At 36.8% G+C, this 21,789-nt stretch overlaps 1 protein-coding gene across 1 annotated transcript in view; it reads left to right on the forward strand.

Moving 5' to 3' along the window:
• The window catches only part of CRYBG3 (beta-gamma crystallin domain containing 3), a 123,945-nt gene that overhangs the window by 51,192 nt on the left and 50,964 nt on the right, over nucleotides 1-21,789 (forward strand). The window contains exons 4-10 of the mRNA XM_011986849.1: nucleotides 3,245-9,416; nucleotides 11,074-11,118; nucleotides 11,357-11,472; nucleotides 12,433-12,580; nucleotides 18,025-18,161; nucleotides 19,758-19,872; nucleotides 20,777-20,812. Of these exons, the coding sequence (XP_011842239.1) occupies nucleotides 3,245-9,416; nucleotides 11,074-11,118; nucleotides 11,357-11,472; nucleotides 12,433-12,580; nucleotides 18,025-18,161; nucleotides 19,758-19,872; nucleotides 20,777-20,812 (6,769 nt within the window). The remainder of the gene's footprint in view (nucleotides 1-3,244; nucleotides 9,417-11,073; nucleotides 11,119-11,356; nucleotides 11,473-12,432; nucleotides 12,581-18,024; nucleotides 18,162-19,757; nucleotides 19,873-20,776; nucleotides 20,813-21,789) is intronic.

Below are 21,789 nucleotides of genomic sequence, written 5' to 3' on the forward strand. Positions count from 1 at the left end.
TTTAAACCAGTGCATGTAACTTAATATAAATTAACTTAATCAACTTTGTTGAAAGTACTCAGAAAGCCCTAAAAAATATAAAACAATGATTCCCACCACCTACCCTGCAAAGGACCCCAATACCAAAAGGTATCACTATAGTGAGTTGAAATGTAATGGACTTTTTCTGTTCTTTATGAGAAGTCTTTTTGGATCAAAAGTTGCATTGATGCAGGATAAAATGCTTTGAAGTTTGATTAAGAGATAGTTGGTAGCAAGAGGACCTAAATTTACTACACTAGAATAAATTTCTGTTCCTCATCTCTTATTTCCACTGACCATAAACATTTATTGGTATTGATTTCTTCAGAATTATTTTTGTGATCTTTTGCAAAAAGAAACATTGCAGTCTGTTTACAGGAGGTTTTAGGTATGAAATGTTAAAACTTTGAAAGAAAAAAACCTGTCATTTATTTAGACTCTGTACCTTCATATGTTGTTCTGAAAGGCTTTTGTATTTTCTGAATAACTTATATATTTTGATATGGTATTTTACCAATAGCATTAATTTACCTATTTTTTTTCTTCTTGCATATTTTCACGAACTGGTTGCCTTATCCAACTTTTTTCTTTCATTGTTTTATTTTTATATTCACCATTCATTCATTCATTCATTCATTCAACTTTTGGGGTTTTGTTGGTAGTTACAAATTAAATGTTTAATCCTATTATCATATAGCTTACTTTGAATAAAACATGATACATTATTAAAATTGGTATGAAGTATCTCTACTTTATGAAACAGAAAATGTTTGGTACAAAACTTTTTTTCCATATTGCATATAACAATAGGAAGATTCATATGTAAGAACAGAATGTTGTACTTAGTTTTCTTACACATAGAAGTTGCCATCACATTTTTATTAGATATTTATGTCATAGTTGGCTCTGTGCAAGAGGCTTACATAGAGAAATTAATAAAAACAATACGTTGGGTTCTGTCTTCATAAGGATTAGATTTTTTAAAAATACCAATGAGGAAAGACCCAAATGTCAAATAGTGGTATCCTATCCAAGTTTTTTTCGTAACAGTCCTTGATCTAGCCTGAAACTCATGCAGCAACTACAACCATTTTTGGAACACAAAGCTTTTCTTTTTGCATCTCCTTTAGTGCTTTATAATGGACAGTAAAAATAAACGAATATAACTAACATAATTTTTTACAGTGCTGGTGCATTAGTATTTTAAGGGGCCAGGAAATATATAGGTTGAAATGAATTATTTCAGCTAAAATTTAAGAAGTATTTAAGAGACACAGTTGGTGAAGTTTTTACATGTCAAAAGAGATATAATTTCTCTTTTATCAATTAGACAAATCTAGAACTCTTAATGTAACTGCTTTCAAGTTGACAATAAAATGTATTTTTTAGGTATTGGAATACTGATAACTGAATTTCTAAATTGTTCATGTTTATTTCATAGTAATGGTTTGGTTAATCATATGTCTAATCGGAAAATAATCAAGTAGAACACACATCCGATTTTTCTGCCATACTGTTTTTTAAAAAATAATTTCAACTTTTATTTTAGTCGGGTGCATATGCAGGTTTATTACGTGGATAAATTGCGTGTTGTGAGGGTTTGGTGTGCAGATTATTTCATCACCCAGGTAATGGACATAGTACCTGACAGGCAGTATTTTAGTCCTCACCCTCTTCCCATCCTCCCCACTCAAGTAGGCCCCAGTGTTTATTGTTCCCTTCTTTGGATCCATGTGTACTGAATGTTTACCTTCCACTTATATGTGAGAACATGTAGTATTTGGTTTTCCTGTGTTAATTTACCTAGGATCATGGCCTCCACCTGCATTCATGTTGTTGCAAAGGACAAAATTTTCTTCTTTTTTCTGTCTGCGTAGTATTCAATGGCATATATGTACCACATTTTCTTTATCCAATCTACCATTGATGGACACCTAGGTTGATTTCATGTTTTTGCTATTGTGGATAGTGCTCATATGAACATATGAACATATGAGTGCACGCTATTTTTCATAGTCAGGAAATTGAAAGGTAATTAGAGTTCAAAATTTAAAACATTTTCATTATCACATATAAAAATGAAGACATTAGTTTGAAATAGATTACTTAGCACTAAGTATCATTGCTTTACTTATTCATTAATTCATGAGAAGGTATTAAGCATATACAATTTGCCAAATCTTGTGTGGGGCACTTAAAAACAGAAAGATGATTAGGACACAGTACCTTCCCTCAAATAGCCACCAGGCTAGTGGGGAAGATAAATAAGTGCATAGATCTTTATGATTTAATGTGACAAACGCTGTGCTCTGTGCACCCGGAGATCAAAGACTAACTGTCCATCTTAGTAGTAGAGGGATAGGTTTGCATGGAAATTTTTTGTGTGCTGAGTCTTAGAGGGCATTAGAGTTTCCTTCTGATGCTGGCATTAAAGGACAGAGAATGATGCATGTAATTGGCTGCAAGATAGTATGGCATGATGTGAGAACTCGTGGGGGTAGATTCTCCAAAGGAAATTGGGTGCTGAGAGCATCAGGATCTTTATACTGGGGTTAGTTTTCTATACTTCCTCTAGACATCTTTTTTGATTTCGGCATTTGCCCAAGCAGTTTAATACTCACTATACTAATTGTATAGTGAGAATTTTGATGCAGTTTTGTCATTTATTGAATCAACAAATACATACTGAGTGCTTACTGTGGGCTAGATATCTTGCCATCTGTTTTCCTTTAAAATGCTTCCAACTTATGTGCTAAATGTTGCTGTTCAAATTCACATCTAAGAGTAAAGGAATAGAAGGTCATTATGATGCTTTAATGTGGTGGAGAAATCAGTGATGTATCCCTAAACTTGTAGTAATATGAGGCCCAAAGTCAATCTGGTTACTTAGAATTCAGACACTCCTTTGAGATTAGAACTAGGACCCAAGGCTTGAACTCATATTCTGTTAACCACAGTCAGAGGTATGTATGTAATCAGGTAAGAAGGAGTAATTCTAAGGAACTCAAACATTCTTCATGCTGCATTGACATTCAGGTGCTGCTTGTTAAATTTTTATTATTTTTAATAAAGATAAATTTAAAGCATTCTATGATTTACTCCCCAAAGTGGTACATATTAAGGGAAGTGGTGTTTAAAAGATGTACTTTTACCACAGTTGCTGGGATTAGTAGTAAGTATTATTAGTTGTATTTCCTGATACTCTCATACTTTCTTTTTACAGACAAATCGATGGTAAACCAGAGGAGCCTTCAGTAACATATGCAACATATCGAGGCCCAAGTCACATTAGGAAATATTTAAAGCAACAGACGGGCTTGGCAACTGTGAATACCTTGGACACAGAAAATGAAAGTTCTGACTCTAGTATAAATAGACACATTGACCCTGGAAGTGAGATTGAGGCTAGGATACTGCCACTGTTGTTATCAGCTAGTACAGACTCATCTATGAAAGGAAATCTACTTGAAGGCCCATTAGAAGACTCTGATTGTAGCAAAACAAGTCTCAACACAGGAAGTTCTTTGACAAATAACCCAGAACTGCAGAATATTGCCTCTTCCAATAATTTTTTAAATAAAAATGCTTGGGGGGGTATTGAGAGAAATAGGTCATCCCCTTCTTCTGTGACGAACTCCAGCTATGATGGAGAATCTGACTCACAGCACCATTTAAGTTGTGAACCAGTTTCTCAGACTAACAGAAATTTGGTATGTTCAGCATTGTTCACAGGAAGTAGCAGTAGCAATGTCCCTTGCAGCCCAGATTTTCAGAGAGTAACTACAACAGAAAATACGATAAAAGAAAACACTGTGATGAGTAATGGGACATTGGTGCAAAGAGAGGAGCTTGTTGAGCCTCAGGGCCCTGCTCTTTCTAATTTCTCTTGTACCAAATCTGATGGGAGTGACACTACTGAACAGGAAAGTACAAATTTGCCAAGTCCAAATAAATCAATTAGGCATGAAGATCTGCAGTTGCCAGAGAGTGAGTATTCTGACAAGCAAACCATAGATAACTCATCAAAGCAAGCTGCCACTCACACCAGTGTCGTTGCTCTTCAGAGACATGCTGTGACAAACACAGAACTTGTAAATGAAGGAAAGAGATTGTCTGCCCAAGACTTACAGAAAAATGTGGTTGTTAGAGAAATCAGGCAAGAAACAGAAAGTACCTCAGCTAGTGAATCCATAGCTTCAAGTCATGTAAAAGCTCCAGAAGATAAAATTGAGTCATCACCCAAAGATACTGACCAATACTTTGAAACCAAAGCCAAAAAGCTTGATTTTAGGTCCCATGATAAAATTCCTCATATTAGAATGAATAGAAAAGACCTGACCTCCTTAAATTACGTCAGTGAATCAGCAGTTGTAACATGCTTAGTAAATAAAAATGCACCTGAGTTGAAATTTGAACTTAATAGAAGTCACATTTCAGAAACTCCTCTTGACTCTGAGAGTCCTCAACAAACTAAAGTATCACCTGATGCTAAAACATGTCTTAGCCTTGACTGTAAAAAACTAAATTTCAATATTTCACCTCCTACCTTTGTTTCTGGAGTTGGGATGCTGAGCAAGTTGGATGTTCCTGATTTAATGAATGAGGGTTCTCCTGTGCCCATTGAAACTGGGAAGGTCAACACTGTTGGTATTTCCTGTCAGCCTAGTAAGTGTAAAGAAGAAAATGTGAAAAACCATGTTGAGGCTGCAGGCGGGAAGAGTCCTCCTCTTTCCTTTTGCATTGAATATACATCTGCAATTTTTGAATCCAAGGAAATTCTTTCTAATAGTGAAAAATGCCAGGTTCTTCCAGGTTCTGAAGCCAGTGGCCCTCACTTAACTGGGATGGAGCTATTGAGCTTTGACTCTGGAAACCTCTCTAAGGATTGCAGTTCCATTTTATCTCAAGACCCTAATAGAGGAATGTCTTCAAACACTAAAGCAAATATGAGCATAATAGAGAAGTCTGATTCTCTTTCCTTGGAAGCCAAAACTGCTAACATTGTATCAAAAGCTGAAATTGATGGTCAGAACAATGTTCCTGTGGAGTCACATTCTGGAAGAGGAAAAACTATATCCTTGTCCAAGGTATCTTTTTCACAAGTGGAGCCCAGAGACATTTCTCAGGATAAAATGTCTTCTTTTCCATTGAAAATTACCCATGTTCCAGAAAAGCCTATTTTATCAGAATTAACATTTCTAGAAGTTGAACAGGACAAAAGTTTTCAATCAATTAATCATAATGAGATTGGAGAGAAATGTTCAGATGCTGGCCTAAAAGAGAATTGCCAAGCTGAGCTTTCTCCTGCTACCTCCAAATATGAAGATATACCAGAAACAGAGGTAGATGCCTTAGGCTCTCCTCCTGCTCTTCTTAAAAGTATTATATCTGGGATTTTACCACCTATTCATGATGAGAAAGTCAGTAGGCAAATGGCACAGAATTGTGAAGCTAACACTTACATGATTCATCAATCTTTGGATATTTGTGGGACTAAAAAGATTTCTGGTCACTCAGAAATGGCAGAACTCAGCTTAGCTAATATTTTCCATAAATTCCAAGAAACTGGCAGCTCAAAAGTAAATTCACCTTTTCTGGATTCTGATTCCAGTTTGGGAAAAAATGTTTCTGCATCTGAGGACTCAAGCTTCCTTAATGTACCTTCTGTGCTGAGATCAGAAAAGAAATCCTCATCTTACAGAAAGAAAGAGAACATCCATTTTTTAAATGGTGGTATTGATAGTGTGTCATCTTCCTCTAGTTACCCTGAAGAAGTTAACGTGATAATAAATTCACATAAGCCCCAAAATCATTTGGATTCTATACAAGTTACCAAAGATCTCACACATGAAGGTACCCCTGTAACTGACCCGTTGTACCCTAACACCTCTTATTTGGAATTTGAAACGTCTATCTCAATTGGGACAGAAGTAACCCCATTTCAGGAACATTTTGGGAAGATATCCACTGATTTCCCAACCACTGCCCGATTTGACAATCCCGTGGAAGCAGAGACTGGAGCAGTTGCTGGGCCTGCAGTGTCAGTTAACAGCTCAGGCCAACAGTGTTCTGAAGCCTCTGCTGAGCACATAGAAGCCAGGGGAAGAGCACATGACCAACTTTTGGACCTCGAAAGTAGTTTACTCAAAAAGGCCGACACATTGATTGGTGAGATTTTTAATTCTGTCAGGGAAGAACTAAAATTCAAACACACAGTGAGTACCTGCCAGGAGCACATAGCCATAGAAGGCATAATGAATCAGGGTACCCTGAAAGAAGACGTCTCTGAGAAAAACCCATTAGAAGTGACACTAACAGAGATCCAACAGACAGAGGGTTTGGAAGAGCAGGGCATGGAAAACATGTCAGAAGTCGAAGAGAAGCCCTGTGATTCACCAGCAGTTGGTGAGAAGAGTCTTCTTGTTGATCCTGATAGTATGAATGTATCTTGTTTGTTAGAAGATAAAGCTAGGGAATTAGTCAGTGAGATTATTTATGTAGCCCAAGAAAAATTGAGAAATGATGCTTTTGAAGATACTGAGGATACTTGGGATTCTGAACTTCAGGCAGATCCTTCAAAAATTCTGAACAGTGATAGTGTTAAGCCACATGATGTAGTTAGAGAGTTCTTGGTATCAGAACAGCCAGTAAATCAAAGCACACAAATTAGTGAAAATAAAGTATTAAGTAAATTCTTCTCTGTAAGTAACTTAGCTAGTGGCACAGAGTCAATTAAGGGAAGAGAAATTGTTCTCTACCAAAAATCCCCATTTTCTGGAAATGGATCTGGACTGTCTGATAGTATAAATTTGCAGGAATCAGATAAGGTTTTACTAGCTGAAGACATGTCACGTAAACGGTCAGATGATAGGGTAAAAACACATTTATTTTGCAATGAGGACCGTAATGAGACAATGGAAATAGAGAATGTGGATAATAACAAAACTGAGACAGAGGATAGAAGAACTCTTGTATTAAATTTCAAATGGCCTCCACTTGTGAATGATGACATCCATGCACCTGGTACATCTAAAAGCAGTTTGTCTGATAGCCTTGTATGTATATCTGAAAAAAACTTGCCAGGACACAGTAAAAACACACCTCTTGCAATGTCAGAAGTAGGGAAAGTACACAAGAAGGATAACGAAATAAATATAGGGAAAATTGAGCTTATACCTTCCATGTTAGAAACGGGGAAAACAAACAAAAAGGATGCTGAATTGAATATTCTGAAATACGAGGCAGTCCCTCCTATGTTAGAAATGGGAAGAGTACATAAAATGGATGCTGAAATGAATGTCAAGAAAACTGAACCAAAAGCTAATGTTTTTAAAATGGGAGAAGTATACCAAATGGATGCTGAGAGCTGTATTGAAAAAACTGAGGGATCACCTGTCATTTTAGGAATGGAAAAAGCTTATAAGATGAAGGATACCGAAGGGGATGTTGGCAAAATTGAGGTGATACCTGTTATGCCAGAAGTGAAAAATGTCCACCAAAAGGATGCTGAAGGGTATATTGTAAAGACTGAGATGGCACCTGTTACAATTCACATGGAAAATATTTACCAAACGCATGCTGAAGGGGATATTGGCAAGACTGGGGCAATACCCTTGTCAGAATTGGAAAATATCTACCGAAAAGATGGTGAAGGGATTAGTGAAGAGGCTAAAGGAATACCTATTACATTAGCAATGGAAAATGCTTACCAAAAGGATGCTGAAGGGGATATTGCAAAGGCTGAAGTGACGCCTGTGAGGTTAGAAATGGAAAATACTTACCCAAAGGATACTGAAAGAGATAGTGGCAAAACTGAGGTGATGCCCATTGCATTAGAGGTAGTAAATACTTACCAAAGAAATGCCGAAGGGTTTACTGGGAACACTGAGGGATCTATGTTGAAAATGGAAGCTACTTGCCAAAAGACTGCTGAAGAGGTCATTAAGAATACTGAAATAGTACCGTGTGTGTTAAAAGTGAAGGAAGCACACGAGGCAGCACCTGCCCCCTTAGAAACAGAAAAAGCATGCAAGAGAGATGTTAAAGACACTATTGGAGCAACTGTGTCCTTACCCTCTGTGATAGAAATGGAAAAAATATCCCCAGAAGATTGTGGTGAGAATATTAGGAAACACAAAGTGTTACCCACAGTGGTAGACATTGAGAAAATACATGGACCAGGACTGGGATTGACCATTACACAAGTGGAGGCCATGCCTCCTGCATTTGAAAGTAAAACACTAGAAGAGTATGCTGAAGGGAGTGTTGGAGAAACAAAGGAAGAACCTACTGAAATAAAGGAAGGCTTGATAGCACATGAGAATAGACTTGCTACACATTTCAGGGGTTATGAATCCCCTACATTAAGTAAGGATTATGAGGGCTACCCAGCCCCAGCAATGCCCGATTTTCAACCTGGAGATACCATAGTAAGACTAGACAAAAGAATGTCTCTTACTGCAATACATGACAAGAGGAGAGAGACAGATTATAGTGGCAAAAAAGGATATAATTTAGCTTTTGTTTCTCAAGATGAACAAGAAAATTCTTCCTTTACCATATTATACGAAGAGCCCCTTCAAGAAGAGGACAAGTATGCTTCCGCGGAAGCAAGCCAAACACGGTCTGTGTTGTTTCCTGATACGTCCCCTGACAGCATGCCTGTTCTGGCATGTGAAAGGTCTGAGAGTAGAACTGACCTTGTCCATCACTTTGAAAAAGGTACTAAATTAGGTGAGACATTTGATAGTGATAGTTCAGAAATGTTCTTATCAGTGGAGGCCAAAAGGTACAAAATTTATCCTTTAGCGTTGTCTCCCATTTATGAGGATGACAGCTCACAGGAGGACATTCTATCCAGTGAGGTTTCACCTGGTCACCATGGCCCCAGGAAATCAAGAGAGAGTGAAAACCAGCCCTCTTCTGTTTTATCCCTTCTCCAGTCAGTGTCAGAGCGTTTAAAGATGAATTTTGATGACGATGACAGAGAGGCAGCTGAGGAGGAAGAAGAGGAGGAGGCAGCGGTATTGCATAAAGATCTGAGAGCTGGAAGCGGGGAGCATGTTACCTTCCAGTTGCCAGATCCTTCTATCACATTTTACCCTGATGACCAGGAAAGCATTGGAATTTCTAAGAATTCATATGTGATGCCAAGTGAACCTACTACCTCCAATCTGCAAGTTGGTCTGTGGCCAGAAAAGACCTCATTTCTCCAGAAATCTGACCTTACTTCTAAACTACATTCTTCTTTGAAGAGTGCTTATCATCAGTATCTGCAGACTTCCCAAAGTCATTCCTCAGAAAAAGGAGCCAGATTTGGTGGAATTCTTCAGGAACCAGTGTCCAAGTATTTCCGTGTTCAAGACAACCCAGGCAGATTGAGCCCATTTATAGAGGTAAGTTATTTTGTTTATTATATTAATAATTATTAAAGCTTTGGGTCATGAAATTATCTAAAGGCTTATTAAGAAAAATCAATGTTTTGGCCAAGCATGCTGGCTCATGCCTGTAATCCCCGCACTTTGGGAGGCCGAGGCAGGTGGATCACGAGGTCAGGAGTTCAAGACCAGCCTGGCCAAGATGGTGAAACTTCGTCTCTACTAAAAATAAAAAAAAAAAAAATTGCCAGGCATGGTGGTGGGCGCCTGTAATCCTAGCTACTGGGGAGGCTGAGGCAGAGAATGGTTTGAACCCGGGAGGCAGAGGTTGCAGTGAGCCAAGATCGCGCCAATGCACTCCAGCCTGGGCGACAGAGTGAGGCTCCATCTCAAACAAACAAAACAAAAAAGAAAATCAATGTTTTGAGGTTGTAGAAGTTACATAAAGTTTGTTTCATAAAAATATCAGATTTATTCTTTGGTTGAAATATATCATAACTCATGTATTTTAGCTGGACTACTTAGGAAACAAAATTGCTTGGTCAGAATTTAAAAAGCATAATACTGAAGCAAGGTTATTTTGAAGTATTTTGCTAATATTTTTCAAGCTAAATTAAGTGACAGTCTAAATTTCTCAAGGTACTGTATGTGAGAAAATTGTCAGTTTGCATTTAGCTTATTAGTCTAATGAAAAATCTTTCTGTTAAGTAAAATTTTTAAGTATTTGACAGCAGCCTCTCACTACAACAACTCATGTTGTTGTTGTTCATGCAACGCAGGGCAGTGAGCAACCTAAATCAAACAAAAAGAACTGAAAACATTATAGCTGGAAAATGTTTTAAATTCAATTACATTTTTCTTTGATTTAGAAAATTTAAATATTTAATGTAGAATATTTATTAAATATAGGACTTTCCTTTCTGGCATTTCCAAGATCATGGTACTTTCAAGATAAAGATAGAGGATGTCCAAGGCCTGTATCTTTACCTCAAACAATCTTCATGGCAAATAGTAATACTCAAAGACCAACCAAAACTTGCAGAGCAAAGTCGTTTTAAAAGATATGATGGGATTTGAAGAAATATTTCTTTCATGGTTCTCCACTGCCTACCAAATCAAGTGGCACCTCTTAACTCTGCATTATAAGGTCCCCAAGTTCTGTTTTGCCAACCTTGTCTCCCGACACTCTGGGTGCACACTCTGTGTTTCCTACCAGTGCACTTTTCTCCAGTATGGTTCTCTTCCTAGAATTTCTTTATTCACTATCCCGTCACAACCTGCCACATTTTCCATTCACTGAAATGTTGTTTTTCAAGATCCCTCAGTACCACTTCCTCAGAAAAGCCTCTTTGAATCTCTATGTGCCCTTACCTCCATGCTGGTGCCATTTCCACAACCTAGTGTTTTCCTTGTGAATGTAACTTAGGCTTAGAAGAGCTATGCAAATATGATCATCTGTTTACCCATTCTAAGCGATGTACTTCTTGAGGGCAGAGACAATGTGTTAATTTCCTGTATGTTTGTATTTATATCACTTTTATCTAGAGAAGCACCTCGCTCATAATGATCACTAACTAAATATGTGATAAATTGGATACATGACTGCTAAGAAAATGAATTATGCATCTTTCACCGATGTTTCTTGAAGCTTACTTTTCCACTTTTATTATTTCAGAATGTTGACAAAGAAACTCTGAGATATAACCCAAGACCTGGGAAGGTAAGGATAACTTTCTCAAACTAAGATAAAGGTTAAAGATTAGGTAACTTTCAGGCTTGAGGAATTTAATATACTTATACGTGACTTAGAAAATGATTTCAAGGATTTAACATCTAAAGTAACATTTGCTTTTGTATATTTAGGATGTTTATTTCTGTGTTCTAGGACATTTTAGCATTTAAAATACATTCTAAAAATTAGTTATTGTAGCTACTTACTGCTATTTACTGTGTTGCAGATGGTTATCTATGATCTCCATGAAAGTAAATATAAACAAGAAGTCTACTGTAATATTCCTGATGCTACATCATGGTCTTTTCCAAATGGAGTTCTAATAAAAGTTGTAAGGGGCTGGTAAGAAGTCTCTTAAAATTTTATAGCATAAAAAGTAAATGTGTCTTCTTGCTGTTAATGCTTTTTTTGCTATTTTTTATTAAAGTCATAATTTCCTTTCTCTACTTTTCGACAGAATATTTTGAAACATTATTGTTAGTGTGTTATAACTTAATTGTTCTCTTTATTTACTATGGCATAAAATATAATCTGTTTTTAGTGCTTCAGCCAGTAAGTTGCAAGACTTAATCTATACAATCAGTACCATTCTGTAACTGCATTATTAGCGGATAGATTTGGCAAGTTTGGGTGAATGCTTCAGTTGAATGAAGCATAGCTTTGAAAATGAGTTCAGAATTTGTGGGATGCTGAGGAATGTGAAGGCCACATAGTTAAAGTTGTTCGTATAACTTGCTCAGAAGTGAAGGAATCTTTGTATGGTCTAAAAATGAGGGGCAACTGCATCTGTTTATTATGGACCATGAGCCATGGACAAGCTGGAGCCAGAATTTATCTGTCCAGTGTTTAGGCTACCCAGGTAAGCATTCACGTCTTAAATCATATGGTGTAATCTCATCTTCATATAATAAAATAGGACTTGTGTCCTGTGTTACTCAGCAACAAGAAAATTAGAAGTATAATTTGGAATTGTTGCACTATTGTTTTTAATGCAACTGTATAGTTTTGTATAGACCACATCTATAAAGAGCATACATACCTAAATATAGACATAGAAATATATTATGGTACTATGTTCAGAAAGCATTTCTATTCCCAAGGTATATGCACGTTTGTTTTTTCTTTCCTATTCACCTATACTTAAATTAGCATATATCATTGTTTCAAAAAAATAGAGTTATATGTTAATAGTGGAAGATATCCCAGCTTAAAAAATTTAAGTAGACAAAATGGTCTGTGACTTATACGCCTCAGCTCTTGGAAAATTAAATATAACTCATCATTGCATTTCTCTTTATTTAGCTGGATTTTATATGAGAAACCACATTTCCGAGGTCAGAAATGTGTGCTGGAAGAAGGGGAAAAGGTGTTAAATCGTGACTGGATTCTTCAGAACAGAAGGCATCCACAAAGAAACTTTGTATTGGGTTCTATCAAACGTGTGTTAAAGGTAACAACTGTAGATTTTTCTCCTGTTTTTTATTTGATTTTATTTGTCATATAGTAAGCCTGTGCTATGACCTGGCAATGTTTACAAATCATTGCTAATTTTTGTGCTGTTACTAATCTTCATTATCATTGATAATCTTTTGAGTTTATGCAAATAGAGTGAATGTAATTAAAAATATGAACCAGAGGTAATCTAGTTTATAAAATGTTACATGGGCTGGGCGCGGTGGCTCACGCCAGTAATCTCAGCACTTTGGGAGGCTGAGGCAGGCAGATCACCTAAGATTGGGAGTTCAAAACCATCCTGGCCAACATGGTGAAATCCTGTCTCTACTAAAAATACAAAAATTAGCCGAGTGTGGTGGTGCAAGTCTGTAATCCCAGCTACTCTGGAGGCTGAGGCACAAGAATCACTTGAACCCAGGACATGGAGGTTGCAGTGAATCAAGATCATGCCACTGCACTCCAGCCTGGGCGACAAAGTGAGACTCAGTCTCAAAAAACAATAATAAATAAAGACATAAAGTATTACATGATGTACTATATATTTTTAATAGGATTATACTATTGCTATTAAAATATGCTAATAGGAATAGTATACTCCTATTATAATAGTATACTATATACTATACTGTAATAGTATACTACTATAGTAGTATACTACTATATTAGTGTACTACTATAATAGTATACTACTGCTCCTACTGTAATACTCCTAGTGGTATATAATAGTATAGTATTGGCTGGGCACTGTGGCTCACACCTGCAATCCCAGCACTTTGGGAAGCTGAGGTGGGTAGATCACTTGAGGTCAGGAGTTCGAGACCAGACTGGCCAACATGGTGAAACCCTGTCTCTACTAAAAATACAAAAATTAGCCAGATGTGATGGTGGGCAGCTGTAACCCCAGCTTCCCAGGAGGCTGAGGCAGGAGAATCACTTGAACCTGGAGGGCAGAGGTTGCAGTGAGCTGAGATCATGCCACTGCACTCCAGTCTGGGCAACAGAGCAGGACTGTGTCTCATAACAATAATAATAATAACAATAGCAGCATAGTATTATAGAATACTCCTAATTAGTATACACTGTTCCTAATTAGGAGTATACTATTCAGGAATATTAGAGATTCCTTATTGATTTCCAGATATACATTTTCCTAGTGTAGATTGCTTCTACTTATTATAGACATATGTGTGCATGCATGTGTGTGTGTTAGGGGAAATAAGGGAGGATTGGAATAGGAAGGGAAGGTATTGTTTTTTATTTTTCTGTTTAAACAATATTAATACTAAGATGAAAAGGGTCTTCCAATATAATAAAATATTTTGTATGAAGTTCTGTGGTAGTATAGAGGAGGGGTTAATTAGTGATAAGGACATCTCAGATAAGGACAGAATTCTCTTCACAGGTATTCTTAAGATTTCCTTCAACAGTAACATAATATGTGATACAATATAGTTACTTATGTGACAGTCATGGATGTATGTAGTTTTCAAGTTATGGAGATTTCATTTGTATACATAAAAAGTATAAATTGAGATGAACACCATCATGATGACTTGGATTGTTATTATTAAACTCTTCATAGTGGTCTGTAGCATTCAGAGAAATTAAATATAGCCTACAGAAAAACTCAAGTTATAAAGGGTGTCTGCACGTATTTTATGTGAATCAATACTGTCTGCCAAACTCTAAGTAAACCTATATTTAACAAATATTTGTGTCTGCTTTTGAGCCAATACTGTGGTGTGCACAGGGAATAGAAATACAAGTGAGATACGGTTCCTTACTTCAGGTTGCTTAAAGACTGGGGGAGAGCAGCTGAGTCACATGATTATATGATGTGAGAAGTGTTCTCCAGGGCCCTCTGGGCACACAGAAGAAACAACTCACCTTGGGGAAGAGGCATGTCAGCTGGAGGAGGTGGCACCTGTTTGGAATGTTGCAAGGACTAACAGGAGTTAAGCAGTCTAGGAGATATGAGGGAGTTCCTGGCAGAGCCACTTTTGTCAGATGCAGAGGTGAGCTTTGGTGGCCTAGTGTAATGCAAGGAGATTAAGATGGCTGAAGTGGAGACAGCAATGTCCACTTTCATTGAAAGATTTAACTGTAGTCAGTTCAGTTCTGCAGATAACCATCTGAGTGCTCACTCGATTAACTCAACTAGAAATTCCTTGAAAAAAATGACTAGTTAGTTTGTAACTGTACTCTTTTAAGATTTATATAACTTGTGGTTTTGTGCTTTCTTTGTGAAATCAGGCACTATGCCAAGGCCTAGTGGGAAAAAAACAATTTATGGCAAACAGCCACCTTTCTCAACCCCTCCGAAATCAAACAATAAAATCAAACAGATTTAATCTGGTGAGCATAGATATTTGAATGGATATTTGCACGTCCACCATTTGTTTAGACTATATTATAAGAAAGAGTAAGTCAGGCTTGTACTTTTTCCTCCAGTGTTTGTTCTTGGAATCATTTCTTTTTTTAGTTGCAGTGTTAGTGCCCGTGTATCTCCAACAGGTTAACAACTTTTAGTGAGGAAGGAAAATAAAACTATTGAGCATTGAATGAAAGAGGCATAAGCCTTGTTTAAATATTTTACAAAGTAATAATTAGGCATCAAACTGCTTCCTTTTTCCAACGTTGTCAAAATTCTGCCTATCGATGCTTCACTTTCATGGTGGTTGTTTCCATGCTGGATTCACTTCTGCCTATTCTATGCCAACTTTATCTTGTTGAATCATCTTCATATTAGTTGTTTTCATCGTTGTAGTCAAGACGTTAATGTCCTTTAAAGATAATTCTTTCATGACGTCTTCACTTTAGAGTACATCACCCAAACAAACATTGTTTGTACAACACAATGCAGAGGAAATTTGTTTGTGTGACTCAGTTAGTTATGTATTTTGTTACTGTAACTCAGATCCCTGGGGGGACATTAATATGGAAATATTTGAAATATTGTTACTAGAACTCTATTATTAACAGCATACAAAAGAGCCTTGAGGATTGACAGGTATAGCAGACACCCTGAGTTATCAGTATGTAGATTCCAGCTAAGGGTTGTCTTTGTCCCCAGGGAAAATAATTGGGGGTGGAGGTAGTAACATGGTGAATCTTGATTCAAGTGCTTTTGTTTGTAAAATTAGAATAATTTAATATTGCAAATTACTATATTTACTGTGTATTTAAGTCTTTTTTTAAAGATATGACATTTTTCTTATGGTAAAATCTGTTATTAGATCCAGAACTGAGGTATCTTATGTAAGGTAGAGACAAATAGATTTTCTTACTGTGTTTGTTAACTCTGATTTTGTTAACTATAACTATAAAACTGTCTTCATTCTAATTGCTATAATAGTTTACGTTTGCAAATTACGCTAATCTATTTGCAAAGTGTAGCAGGACTACAAAAGTATACAAGGAAGCCATATAAACTTAAATTGCTTGTTGCTTCTAGGTTACTATAAAGTGCCTTTCAGTTGCTGGTGTTTGACTTTCTTTGTGCATCAAGAATTATACATATGTTTTGCAAAGCATGCTATTTCTGTGAATAGCCACCATGAAGATAGAACTTAACAGTGAAATATTTTTCAGTCAACTAGAGCAAAAATTAGGTTTCTAGTGAAGATAACAGCAAACATATGCCTTCTCATTTTTGTTTATTTTCATTTTTTAGTGATTACACTTTTGCTATTATACTGTTTCCATCTGTGTTGTTGTAGACTTGAATGCTTCTTAGCTTTTCCCTTTTAGAGTACACCACCCAAACATTGTTTGTACAACACAATGCAGAGGAAATTTGTTTGTGTGAGACAGTTAGTTATGTATTTTGTTACTGTAACTCAGATCCCTGGAGGGACATTAATATGGAAGTATTTGAAATAACGTTACTAGAACTCTATTATTAATAGCATACAAAAGAGCCTTGAGGATTGACAGGTGACTGTTCTAAACATTTCTGCTTATTTTTGAAATGAAACGTTAGAACGAAGTATGCTTTTATACTTTAAAGGATATTTTTAGATTATGCTTCTTTAGTATTTTGTATTTTAGAACCAATTTTCTGAAAATGAGATGTATAAACTTGCTTGCTTTTGTATGTTAATAGAATGATTGAGAATTCGGTTTGGGGGAAAGTTGAAAAATCAGAATATTATACTTTTAGAATTGCAAAACTTAAATAGAATTGTTCAGTCTCTTATAAATGCCACCCCGTTATTACATTTACCTATTTTATTAAAGCGTATGCATTTGAATCTCACAGTGTCACAGGGGATAATGACTAAACCTTGAGTTGTATCGAGTTCTATCATTAAATACTCATGAGTATTGAGATAGTGTGTTCAGACAGAAGTGTATCTGTAATTTCAGAGATGGGAAACAATAATTGTAATTTTGATTCCCTAAGAAGGGATGAGGTCTTTTTTGAGTTAGACCTTGACTATTAGAAGAGATTTTTGAAAGTAAGAATATAAAGAATTATTTCTTTAGTCAAGATAGGGGAAACATCTGCAAAGTTTACAGAGGGTGGAGTGGAAGTGGAGATAGCATGAGGACCAATATGACTGCAGAGTTGTAGGAAGTTAGTGTGGATCACTAGTTTGGTGCCCTATTATAGAAAGACACACAGAAACATGAATTTGATGTGCTTGGGTCTGAAGCCAATGAGTTTCTTGAGGAAAGTGATGTTCTAACAAGTTCAGCTATCTAAAGAGTAGTAGCTAGTGCTTGACTAGTGGTTGTAAGTAGGCCTATAATCAAAGTTTGGGCCTAACCAAGGGTTGTGACAGTGGAAATATGTAAGAAGAGATATACACAAGGGAAATTTTTAAGGAAGGTCTCACAGGATAATGAGTGCATGATTTTTTAACACTATGATGGAGTAAAGGGTCAATTACATAATGCTTTTCTCTTCAAACCTACTGCACTAGGAAATGCAGTCCTACAGGGAGGAAAACAGATTTCCTTTACCCTCACCTCTAATGACTATTTCTTTTGTCAATGTAAATTAGATAAACACTTCTCTACTTGATTTTTATATCCCCGATGAGATCAGCTTTTATTTAACTCTCTTCCTCTCTTATGGTTTTATTATACTTCTAAGAAGGAAGGCTTACAGACATTTGGCACTCAAATAGTTTGGTAACTCTGAAATCTGAACTCAATTTGGTAACTCTAAGCATTGCTTAATGGAAAGAATCTTTAAAAAACAAAGCAGAAAAATTGGGACAATAATTTTTCCATAAAATGTGTAATTTTCATGTTATTAACAACTTTTTAGAAAAACTTATTTTTTAGGAGAAACAATATTTCCTTTATGTTTTCTTTGTGAAGAAATTCAACTCGATAAGGAGAACAGTGTAACTGTATGTCCAGGACATTGAGAAGACTAGACTGTGTGTCTCTAGTTGATTTCAAAGCCAAATTATTATTTTTTTTCAGGACTGCAGCATTCCAGAGATAGAGCTTTTCCCACAATCTGACCCAGCCTGTTGTCCTGTCTACATACAGAGAGCAGTCCCCAACTTGGAAGAACTGAATATCTCCAAATCTATGTCCTTCACTGTGAAGTCAGGAGTGTACGTATCAGTTCCTTTTTATTATAGTGATTGATGGCCACCCAAGTTAACTCTTTGTTTCGTATTTCAATAGATGACATACATAGTTCTAAAGTTTCTAGCTAATGTTTATACTCTCAGTCACCCAAGAAAGACTGCAGGGGTTAAAAGATTCTTTCTTTGGATCTAACTAGAGCTTTGATATATGACTCACAGGAGCAGGTATAGAATTCTGAGATGTAGTTCTCGATATATGGATCTGTTGTCTTTTCATCCAACAAATTCTGTGAATGAGAAATAAAAGCATGTCCCTGGCCTAAAATTTTGGAGCCTGAACTATTTCTAGGGTGTCTAAGTTCTAATAGTCACTGACTGCCTCTGTGGTATCAGGCACATACGGCTTTTTTGCTTATGACTCCTCTGTTCCTGAAAAGCAGATGGTGTTACTCTCATATTATATGTGGGTGATTTGTCCTAGGCTACTAGCTGGTACGTGTGGATTTGATACTAGGCCTCTCTGTTTCTAGAGGTATCTGTAGGATGATGGGTCTAAGTTCAGTCTTAGTTCATTCCCAGATTGACTTGACTCCAAACCCTGTGGATATCTGGCTCAACATGAAACCCTCTACTCCCTCACTGTTTTTGTTTACTCTGATGATGGTTGGTGTACAATTTGGGGGTCACTGTAGGACAACTTTTTTGTCCCCCCTACATGTGAATTAGAACTTGTGGGCAGGCCAGCCATGTGTGGTGGCTCGTGCCCGTAATCTCAGCACTTTGGGAGGCCAAGGTGGGTGGATCACCTGAGGTCAGGAGTTCGACAGCCTGACCAACATGGAAAAACCCCATCTCTACTTAAAAAATACAAAAAAATTAGCTGGGCATGGTGGCACACGCCTGTAATCCCAGCTACTCGGGAGGCTGAGGCAGGAGAATCACTTGAACTCAGAAGGCAGGGGTTGCAGTGAGCCAAGATCGCGCCATTGCACTCCAGCCTGGGCAACAAGAGCAAAACTCTATCTCAAAAACAAAACAAAACAAAACAAAACAAAACAAAACAACTCTTGGGCAGGCCAGTAATTGGCCGTGTCCATGAGGAATGTCTGTAATTATCAAGCTTAGCTGGAAAATGGGTCTTTTGGGAATCTGATTGCGAATACTCTTCCTTAGGCAGCCAATAGAACTGATATTGATTCTTAAAATGTGGCTCAAAATGTAAAACACCTTGTGGAATCCCTGTCTCTGATTGTTCCAGTTTAAAAAAGAATGGAATATAGTAAAATTTGTTTTGATTTTCTAATTATTTCCCACTTGAATTAAAGGTGCCACATGTTTTAGGTATCGGAAAAATAAAAGTAATGCCTAATGATTGGAAAACATATTAGACTTATTAAGGACAGATAGCTTATTATAGGATGGATAATGTGTGAACGTAAATACTTAATAACATGGTAACTGTTATCGTTATATAATGTCTGGCTCTCACTTTGAGTGTGTTTTACTAGTGTAATTCTGTGATGGAGGATTTTGTTTTTTTATTTTGGTAGCACTTTTTACCTGCCGAACTAGACTAAATCAGTACTGTTATACTTTAACTAACTATCTATTTTTATATAGTTGGCTTGCCTACCCAGATATTAATTTTAAGGGACAAGCTACAGTTCTGGAGGAAGACCATGGGCTCTTTGAGATTTCTACAGCAGAAATGAAATCATTACATCCGCTTCAAATGGTAAGCAAATTTAAACAGAAGCATTCCTTTTCCCAAGTACCCATGAATCCAAAATTAAATAACCATGATGGTTGCTCATGCTTCTCAATCTCAAGAAGTGAATATGTGTACCACTGAATTGGCAAACTATTGTACTGTAGTGCCTTTAGTATTTACAGTATTTCTTTTTTGTTGCAAACATTTACTTAGTGGCAAACTGTTCAATTAAACATTGGCTATGTGATAAACCATTTTTGGTTAGTCCATGCCCTTTAAAAACATAGCCGCTAGGACAAACTGAAACATTTTAAGAAATATCACAATGTGGAGTAGCACTTGAAACAAAAAAAAAACCTACAGAATTGGGGTTTTTGTAGGGAAAAAGTTACTTTTCATGCTGTGAAACTTTGAGGTCACAAAGACAGTGCATGTGATCAAAAGTGTTGGTTGACCTTGGAAAGGTTAGTGTGATTAGCTCAGTGCTCTAATTTAGAAAGCCCAAATAATTGTAGGGAAGACTTTTGGATTAGCTGGCTAAGAAATCTACTCTGCTGAATGAGATTTCTAAGTTTACTAGCAATACCACTCTTCTTTTTGGGACACTCTGAAGTGGGATTAAATCTTAATTGGTCATGTGTAGTCAAGGACTAAAGCTCAGTTTCCTTCCTCATAGTAGTTGTAATCTGGAAAGTGTATCCTTAAGATTTCTTGCCCCATCTACATTGATGAGGAACACTATAACTTGGTTTTGACTACTATAGAGTTCTATATTTAGAATTTAAAATTTAGCACAATTTAAATTTGACTGATGTGTAATCTTCACTGATTAGATTTTTATGTAACCTACATATATCACTTTCAGATATTACGTTCAAATATTTTAAATATTTACCTGTCTAATATTAAACTATCTTGTCATCTTAAGGGTGGACTGAAAGTGGAAATGCCCATGAACTTAAAGGTAAGTCTTGAACTGATTTTTGTAGCAGGCTAAAGAGTCTCCGGATTAATATTTAGGTATTTTGAATTATTGGAATGAAAAGTACCTCCACATATGATTATACATAGCTAATGGATTTGAGGGAGGTGGGAAGTGAATGCACAAAATGTTTGATGAGGGCCCACCCTGTGGCTGTGAATGGAGAGTGGGATCAGTCTGCAAAGATGGAGGTCTGTACCAATAAATCAGTCAGACTCACTAGATTTCTGCTGCGGGGTGGAAAGGTGATAGGTTTGATTTTTGTTTTGGAGGAGGGGACTTGAGATAGCAGGTAGTTATTAAAGTGGAGATATCTAGCAGGCCTTTGGGAGTGATGCTCAGGAAGGTGATCAAGGCTGATCAAAAGGAAGTGTAGGTAACTCTTATCAGATAGATGGCAGTTTGTAAGTATGAGCATCCAAAGGGAAGAGTAGAGGCGAGGCAATGAAAATAGGTGGCAGTGGTGCCAGGATCAAGCAAATTCAGGGAAAGAAAGGAGGAAACAGAATTACAAAGTATTTTTAGAGAGAGAAGGCAAACCAGTACAGTGATAAAAGATGCAAACAGGCCTGCCTATAATTTGGTTATAGCACCTGCAGAGGCAGGTGTGGAAGCAGGGATTCATTTGTCTTCCTCTTCTCTAAAACAAGACACAACTCCTTCAACTCTCCCATTTCTGGGCTTTCTCATTTATGGAACTGACTTCCATTCTCTCAGACACATAGATGGAGTCTTTTAAAACTTCTGTGTCTGAGTGTATCTAATATACTTTGACTGCGTGTTGGAATTATACATATTGGAATTTTAAAAGATGCTTGAGCCTGGGCTGCACTCCCAGAGATACCATATTAGTTTGGGCCATGGTCAACAATTTCCAAAGAGTCCTAGGTGATTCTATTTGCAGTCAAGATATAAAAGGTGTAAATTAGCTGTGGTGCTGTCTCAATGCCTTCTGTCTC

Source organism: Mandrillus leucophaeus, unplaced genomic scaffold, assembly GCF_000951045.1.
Source record: "Mandrillus leucophaeus isolate KB7577 unplaced genomic scaffold, Mleu.le_1.0 Scaffold1080, whole genome shotgun sequence".
NCBI lineage: Eukaryota > Metazoa > Chordata > Mammalia > Primates > Cercopithecidae > Mandrillus > Mandrillus leucophaeus.